This window comes from Entelurus aequoreus, linkage group LG01 (assembly GCF_033978785.1).
Source record: "Entelurus aequoreus isolate RoL-2023_Sb linkage group LG01, RoL_Eaeq_v1.1, whole genome shotgun sequence".
Taxonomy (NCBI): domain Eukaryota; kingdom Metazoa; phylum Chordata; class Actinopteri; order Syngnathiformes; family Syngnathidae; genus Entelurus; species Entelurus aequoreus.
In genome coordinates, this window is record NC_084731.1 from 46,262,224 (window position 1) to 46,271,016 (window position 8,793).

The 8,793-nt window shown below is 41.5% G+C and overlaps 1 protein-coding gene and 1 long non-coding RNA gene across 3 annotated transcripts; both read left to right on the forward strand.

The window, feature by feature from the left end:
- The first annotated feature begins 599 nt into the window (after window positions 1-599).
- Window positions 600-1,117, forward strand: LOC133630107 (uncharacterized). Its single transcript, XR_009821193.1, has 3 exons — window positions 600-644; window positions 753-822; window positions 934-1,117. It is a non-coding gene; the product is annotated as an uncharacterized LOC133630107 (long non-coding RNA).
- A 639-nt stretch (window positions 1,118-1,756) lies between these two features.
- On the forward strand, window positions 1,757-7,713 carry LOC133653372 (uncharacterized). Of its 2 annotated transcripts, none has more exons than XM_062052569.1 (2): window positions 1,757-1,825; window positions 2,073-7,713. In XM_062052569.1, exon 2 carries the CDS (start codon window positions 2,328-2,330, stop codon window positions 7,083-7,085), a length of 4,758 nt encoding a protein of 1,585 aa, XP_061908553.1. In that variant the 5' UTR covers window positions 1,757-1,825; window positions 2,073-2,327; the 3' UTR covers window positions 7,086-7,713. The 2 variants fall into 2 exon arrangements, with proteins under 2 accessions (XP_061908553.1, XP_061908561.1); XM_062052577.1 differs by lacking the exon at window positions 1,757-1,825 and having other exon boundaries at window positions 1,853-6,903; window positions 7,672-7,713.
- Window positions 7,714-8,793: the final 1,080 nt, after the last annotated feature.

The following is an 8,793-nucleotide window of genomic DNA, read 5'->3' on the forward strand; positions in this document are numbered from 1 at the left end:
CATGTCAGTCTCATTCTTTTAATCCATGGTAGAGAAACATATTGTTTTTAAGCATTTTTGTCATTTTTAAGTTAGCTTTAACCAGTCTTTATTACCAAAGGTTGTTTTGTAACAGAGAATGAAAATACTCTATTTTAGGCATTATGCTTCAAAAGCAATTGTCACCATAAGGATTTCCTAACCCCTATTTCCCACAAGGCAATTCACTTGCTTAAACTTTACCTTTTATTATCCTTTTATATTTTAGCTTCATGTTTAAACTCATGGTTTCGCTGCAAGGTGACTTATAGCTCAATTGTCCTAAATAATACCTCTATTAACATTGTAAATACATACACCGCAGTTTTCCGATCAAAGTGTTACAGTTGTTGTTATTCAAATTTCAAAGACATTTTCACAGGAAGGAATTGGGGGGACAAATGGTGATATTAACCTTTAGTTTTTTTGTCAAGACAATTTCATGTCACAACATGCCTCCGCTCCAACCATTAGTCAGTGCCGGGATATCCTACTTCTACATTTAATTAACTATCACGAGGCCCTTTCTCTGACGATTTCGCTTTCAGACCATCAACAGACTAGAGACCATCCCTTCGCTTTAAGGTCATCCATCGTTTTTAAATTCGTCACAGCAGACATTGCTGGTAAGAACTCTTCTATTGTCTAGCATTCTCCATTAGAGAATACTGTTTTTATATCGTCCTGTTTTTAAATATTTTTATTTTATTTCTACTATTATTATTTTAATACAGCTGATATTCCCACCGAATAATGATTTCCTTCAAGAGCTGATCAGACTGGATCTTCTTCTAGAGAATCCAGGTAATCATATGTGGCTAGCCTTGTAATACTAAAAAAAAAAAAAACATACAGTATATATATAAAAAAATAAAAAAAGTCTTATTTTTAATCACATCCTGTCCCTTCTGCCAGAACTAGATGAAGGATTTACTGGCCTAAACCACCAGATTCGAGGCACAAATACCCAGAGAAGTGATCATGCTTTGGACATTCTAGCAGATCTAGGTATAGAGTAAGACATGTATCCATCCATCCATCCATTTTCTACCGCTTGTCCCTTTCGGGGTTGCGGGGGGTGCTGGAGCCCATCTCAGCTGCATTCGAGCGGAAGTTAAGTTAAAGTTAAAGTACTAATGATTGTCACACACACACACTAGGTGTGGTGAAATGTGTCCTCTGCATTTGACCCATCCCCTTGATCACCCCCCGGGAGGTGAGGGGAGCAGTGGACAAGTCGCCACCTCATCGCAGGGTCAACACAGATAGACAACATTCACACACTAGGGCCAATTTAGTGTTGCCAATCAACCTGACATGTATAAAATTATAATTCTTTTTTCCCCCCGAAAAGAATTGTAATGGCCATAGGGGTCCATCGATATATATATATATATATAATAAATTGCCAGTCACAGTTAACTTGTGCTCAGCTGGGAAAATAAATATATATATATACTTATTGTCATCCATTTACTTATTATAAACTGTTACAGGCGTATTTAATAATCTTGTTAATATTAAATATGTATGTTCTGTTACAACTAAAAGTTGTAAACTCTTGTTGTTGAAATGTGTTGTGCTTAAATAAGCTTGTTATGTAATTAATATTATTACATGTGTATTTGTCGCCATCATGTGGTCATGGCAGTTAATACATCTTTGAGAAGTGTGTATTTTGAATCAAACTTTATTGACCGGAAGTTACATAAGCCAAGCAGATAAATCTCCGGTTCCAGCACGTACTTTATGGTGGTTATTTTCAAAGAAAAACTGCATATATCCTTTGTTTAAGGTTGCATCGCCGGTATGTATCATAAGTTGAACTTTGAAACTTGGTTTTTGTCTAAAATATTTCGAGCTAAATTTATGATTTTTGATGTATGATCTTTGCCATACTCATTAGCAATAATTTGCGATGTCATCTAAGATGGCGTCGTAGTACAATTTCACTTTGTTTACCTTCTCATGTCTTGTAAGGTAGCATTACAGCATATATATGAATACATTTGCATAACATATTTATATATTGACTGTATTGTTTGTCTTTTTAGTTTCACCCTTTTGAATGTCATTAAACCTGCTGACAACGCTCATCGGTCTCCAGAGTCGTGACGTAAGAAAGGTGTTAAACAGCCCTTGCATCAGACATGCACCCCTAACGGCACAGTGAAACGGCGGCATCCAAACAGACAGAGGTAACGCAGTCGTCGCACGCTAGAGTGAAGCTGACCACTACTACGCCACAACGCTACAACGCAAACGGCATACAGCAGTGATTCAGCAGTCATCATCTAGTCCACCCCACCATGTCCAGCAAGGCGCCATCTTTAAAGACCCGGTCCGAGGCTTCGACGAACTCCTCCACAGGTTCCGCAGCAGCTAGGGCAAGAGCAAAAGCTGAGGCAGCCAAAGCCCGCCTCGGTTTTGCAGCAAAAGAAATGGACTTAAAAGTAGAAAAAGCTAAAATAGAGGCATCTATTGAATTTCTTCAACATGAAAAAGATGTTGCATCTGCTATTGCTGAAGCAGAGGCATTAGAAACAGCTGTAGTCACACAGGTAGAAGCACGCAGCAATCCTTGTTCTTTTGTCACATCTGAACGTACAAAGCAATATGTCCTCAGCCAAGCTGAATTTGTAAAAGAGGGAAAATATGTTGTTACACAGCCATCACAATGTGAAAATGCTCCTCAGAGCAAGTCAAAGCTCAGTAGCAATCAATTACTTCAACCAACAAAACAAAGTGATTCTAAACAAATGCCCTTTGGCCCCCCTAATTATCTTAAAAACTTCCAAAACCCCTCAGTCATTTCCTCCTCTCCTCACATCCAAAACAATGACAGTGCAAGTTGGTCAACTCAGGTATCAGCATCCAACTTCCATGATGTCCGACCTTCATGCCAAGAGCCTAAAAACTCTAATGTGAGTGACTTTATTAGATACTTTGCTCGCCGGGAAATAGTAGCAACAGGATTACTGCAATTTAACGACAAGCCTCAAAATTTCAGAGCTTGGAAACGTTCCTTTAAAAATGCAATAAATGGATTAGAACTAACAACAAGTGAAGAGATGGACTTTATGTTAAAGTGGCTTGGCAAAGAATCCTCTGAACACGTAGAACAAATTAGAGCCATACACTTTAACAACCCAACCAAAGGTCTCAATATGATGTGGGACAGACTTGAGCAATGTTATGGCGCAGCTGAAGTGATTGAGGATACACTCTTCAAAAGAATTGATATGTTCCCCAAAATCACATCCAAAGACTACACAAAACTAAGGAAGTTTAGTGACCTGCTCATGGAAATGCAGAGTGCTAAAGCTGAAGGAGACCTTCCTGGTCTTGCGTTTTTGGATACCGCAAGAGGATTAAATCCAATTGTGCAGAAACTTCCCTTCAATTTGCAAGAAAGGTGGATCACAGTAGGAGCTAAATACAAACGCACACAACGTGTCCCCTTCCCACCATTCAATGTTTTTGTAGACTTTGTAACGCAGGAAGCTAACTCAAGAAATGACCCCAGTTTTAACTTTACATCGTTCCCTGACGTACACAAACTCGACAAACTGCCATGGAGAGCATATAAACAAAAAGAAATTTCAGTGCACAAAACTGATGTCTCCCGTTACAATTTAGATACACAAAAAACGGCAAACAAAGCTGTAGACAGCGACAAGCTTTGCCCAATTCACATGAAACCTCATCCCCTCTTGAAGTGCAGATCATTTCGAATGAAAACACTCGATGATCGAAAAACATTCTTAAAAGAGAACCACATTTGCTTCAAATGCTGTTCTTCATCTACACACATTGCAAAAAACTGTATGGTCAAGATACAGTGCTCTGAGTGTCTTGATGAAAAACACTGCACTGCTCTTCACCCAGGACCAGCACCCTGGCTTAGAGTAACTGAACCTGCAGCAGAGTATGGCGGGGAGAGTGACTCCGCTAAGTCGGAGGAGATCACGTCCAAGTGCACACAGGTTTGTGGCGTGAACGAAGCAGGCAGATCCTGCTCTAAAATTAGTCTTGTTAAAGTGTACCCAGCAGGCCATCCTGAACAAGCAGTAAGGCTCTATGCCATCCATGATGAACAAAGCAACAGGTCGTTAGTATGTCCTGAGTTCTTTGAATTGTTCAATGACCGTGGCCCTAGTTCCCCTTATTCACTAAGGACATGTGCTGGTACTAAAGAAGCAATGGGCAGGAGAGCTACAGGATATGTAGTGGCAGCCATAGATGGTTCAGTTCACATCCCATTGCCTAGCCTCATTGAATGTAGAAATATCCCAAACGATAGAGATGAAATTCCCACACCCAGTGCAGCCATGCAACACAGTCATCTAAAGTCAGTAGCTCACCTTATCCCTGACCTGGACTCTAATGCCCCCATACTCATGCTTCTCGGACGGGATGCTATTAGAGTTCACAAAGTCCGTAAACAGATAAGTGGCCCTAACAATGCACCCTATGCACAAAAATTGGACCTCGGGTGGGTCATAGTAGGAAACGTGTGTTTAGGTGATGTTCACAAAACTCTCGCTGTGAAGACGCTGTTCACAAATACAACTGAGAAAGGGCGTCCTACAATGTTTGAGCCATGCCCCAATGTATTTAATGTAATAGAGAGACATTGTGAGATACAAGTTCCATTCAGCTTCAGCACTCAACTTGTGGATAGCGCTTGTGAACCTGATCATTTAGGATGTAATGTGTTCAAACAAACCAGACATGACAATTACATCGCACCCTCCATTCAGGACAAAGCCTTCTTGAAAATAATGGAAGAAGGACTACAAAAGGACACAGACAAGAGCTGGACAGCTCCATTACCATTCAAGTCGCCACGTCAAAAACTCCCTAACAACAGACCGCATGCCCTGAGCCGCTTAATGTCTCTTGTTCGTAGCTTTGAAAGGAAAGAAGAAATGAAGGAACATTTCATCACGTTTATGGACAAAATATTTGAAAACAAACATGCAGAGCTTGCCCCTCCACTGAAAGACGAAGAGGAATGTTGGTATTTGCCACTATTCGGTGTCTACCACCCTCGCAAGCCCAAACAGATTAGGGGCGTCTTTGACAGCAGCGCGAAGTACAAGAATGTGTCACTAAATGATGTGTTGTTGACAGGACCAGATCTTAACAACTCACTGTTAGGTGTCCTAATACGCTTCAGAAAGGAAGCTGTTGCCTTCACAGCCGACATTGAACAGATGTTTTACTGTTTCAATGTTCGAGAGCAAGACAGAAATTACTTGCGTTTTTTGTGGTTTCGTGACAATGACATTTCCAAAGACATTGTAGAGTATAGGATGAGAGTCCACGTCTTTGGGAATAGCCCATCACCAGCAGTGGCCATATACGGCTTACATCAGTCTGTTCTACGCAACCAGCCAGATTGTGATCCAGATGTCAAGCAGTTTGTCACACACGACTTCTACGTAGACGACGGACTCAAATCCCTCCCCACTGTTGAAATGGCTGTGTCCTTATTACAAAGAACCCGTGACACACTTGCAAACTCAAATCTAAGACTGCATAAAATAGCAGCTAACAGAAAAGAGGTACTCGAAGCATTCCCTTCACAAGATCATGCCAAAGACCTAAAGGACTTGGACTTTGAAGCTGATTCAGTCCCCATGCAACGTAGCCTGGGTCTCCTTTGGGACCTAAAGAAAGACTGCTTCACCTTTAGAGTGTCAGACGAGACAAAGCCGTTTACTAGACGAGGTGTTTTATCAACAATAAACAGCCTTTATGATCCATTAGGCTTTGTAGCACCAGTAACAATGCAGGGAAAGTCCATTCTGCGTGAACTTATGGCAGAGAATGGAGACTGGGATGCACCATTGCCCTCAGAAATGGAAGAGTCCTGGACCCTGTGGAAAGACTCACTTAAAGAACTGTCCAACTTGACCATTCCCAGAGCATACACAGAAATTTCTCCCTCAACAACTACAAAAAAAGAGTTGTTGGTATTTTCGGACGCATCTACTAAGGCTATAGCTGCAGTGGCCTATTTAAGAGTAACAGATGCAGCTAGGAACTGTGAAGTAGGCTTTGTTTTAGGTAAGGCAAAGTTAGCACCACGCCCAGATCAGACCATACCAAGATTAGAGCTTAGTGCTGCTGTGTTAGCAGTCGAGCTTGCAGATCTTCTCACTGACGAATTAGGCTTTGAAATAGACTACACTGCATTCTATACAGACAGTAAAGTAGTTCTAGGTTATATCCACAACGAGACAAGAAGATTTTATGTCTACGTGGCTAACCGTGTTACGAGAATCCGCAAATCTTCTCAACCAAGCCAATGGCATTACGTACCGAGCAGCCAGAACCCAGCAGATCACGCCACACGTTCTGTTCCTGCTTACCAGCTACCCCTTAGTAACTGGCTCACTGGCCCCGACTTCATGCTCCAAGATCAAAGTCCCTCAAATGACTCTTTTGAACTTGTTGAACCTTGCACAGACTCTGATGTCAGACCACAGGTGTCTACACTCAAAACCACAATCTCAACCAAACAACTTGGCTCTGACAGATTCAACAAGTTTTCGACATGGAAGTCTCTCAAGCGTGCTGTTTCGAGACTACTACACGTCATACATAACTTCAAATCACTGCCAAGCAAAATCAATCACTGCCGTGGTTGGCACTACTGTGAGACAGGACTCACTGTAGACGAGTCAAACCAAACCCAAAAGGTAACCCCTCTTAAGGCTCCAGTTGGCAACTTTACAGCGTCAGACCTCTACAAACATCAGTGGCGCCAAGTCCAGCACCTGTCAAACACCTTCTGGGACAGGTGGAAGAAGGAGTTCCTTCCCACTCTCCAACCACGTCGCAAGTGGCATTCCAGTCAACTTAACGTGAGCGTAGGTACGGTCGTTATACTCAAAGACAGCCAAATTCCCCGAAATGAATGGCCTCTTGCACGTGTAACGCAGGTGTTCCCAAGTAAAGATGGCAAAGTCCGTTCAGTAGAGCTAAGGGTAGTCAGGTCAGATGATACAAAGGTATTGACCAGACCCATCTCAGAAATTGTACCTTTGATTATTTAATGAGAGGTATTTGTTTGTTTTTTCCAGTTATTTTTGTGGCGTTTATCCACGCCAAGCGGGGAGTGTTCTGTTACAACTAAAAGTTGTAAACTCTTGTTGTTGAAATGTGTTGTGCTTAAATAAGCTTGTTATGTAATTAATATTATTACATGTGTATTTGTCGCCATCATGTGGTCATGGCAGTTAATACATCTTTGAGAAGTGTGTATTTTGAATCAAACTTTATTGACCGGAAGTTACATAAGCCAAGCAGAGAAATCTCCAGTTCCAGCACGTACTTTATGGTGGTTATTTTCAAAGAAAAACTGCATATATCCTTTGTTTAAGGTTGCATCGCCGGTATGTATCATAAGTTGAACTTTGAAACTTGGTTTTTGTCTAAAATATTTCGAGCTAAATTTATGATTTTTGATGTATGATCTTTGCCATACTCATTAGCAATAATTTGCGATGTCATCTAAGATGGCGTCGTAGTACAATTTCACTTTGTTTACCTTCTCATGTCTTGTAAGGTAGCATTACAGCATATATATGAATACATTTGCATAACATATTTATATATTGACTGTATTGTTTGTCTTTTTAGTTTCACCCTTTTGAATGTCATTAAACCTGCTGACAACGCTCATCGGTCTCCAGAGTCGTGACGTAAGAAAGGTGTTAAACAGCCCTTGCATCAGACATGCACCCCTAACGGCACAATGTACGTAAATAATATGTGGGGATATAAAAGGCATCCGGTTCTATCAGACCGGGCGGAAGCGGAAAGTGACGTCACTAACCACCTGGAGCACCTGTCAGACGCAGTGTTTTTTGCCACGGAGCCACTTCTTGGAATAATCTGCCTTTTGACTTTTTTGGTGTGCTTTCCATTGGCCTGTGGAGAACCGGGAGAACAGGGACTCTTTCCAGGAGGACTTTGAGTTGGATGCGCAGTCTCGGTACCGTGAGTACACTGCTGCGGCTTTCAAACATTCATCGCTTGCCCGTACGTGCATGTCACGCTACGTGCATGTCACGTACGTAACTTTTGGGACTTTGGGGAAATATATGTGTTGTATGAACTTTGGGCTGTGGGATTTAGTGTGTTGTGTAGGTGTTTGATTTATATTGGCGGGTTATATGGACGGGAGGGGGGAGTTGTTTGCTATGCGGGATTAATTTGTGGCATATTAAATATAAGCCTGATCGTTTTGTGGCTAATAGTTATACATGTCTTGTGTTTATTTAATATATTAATCATTCCCAGCTGAATATCAGGTCCCACCCGTGACTCCTTAATTGCGTAGTGGCAAAGACACCCGGGGAACTTGGGTGCGTTTGTTACAGAATAGTCTAACAATTAACTTGTCTTTAATTTAGATAATTCATCCGAACCTCCAAATCAGAATATCTCAAAAGGCCATCAGGAGTCAGACCCCACTACCGAGGGTATTTGTAACCAGCGAGAGACAAAACCCACCACTGAGGGTGACTGTGCATTGTATTCTGTGTATTTTCATAAACTTCTTCTTCTTCTAGATGATACCGAGTCCAAAGAACTGCCACGACACATCAGAAGGAGGATTTTCTACCAAAACCAGCTTGTTAAAAGACAACCGGGAAAGAAACAGAGGATAAAGTCAGCCAGCAAAGAAAATATAACCTCAACACAATGTCGGGTAATCGACAATCGACAATGAGAATTTAAGGTATGTTGGATGCTCTA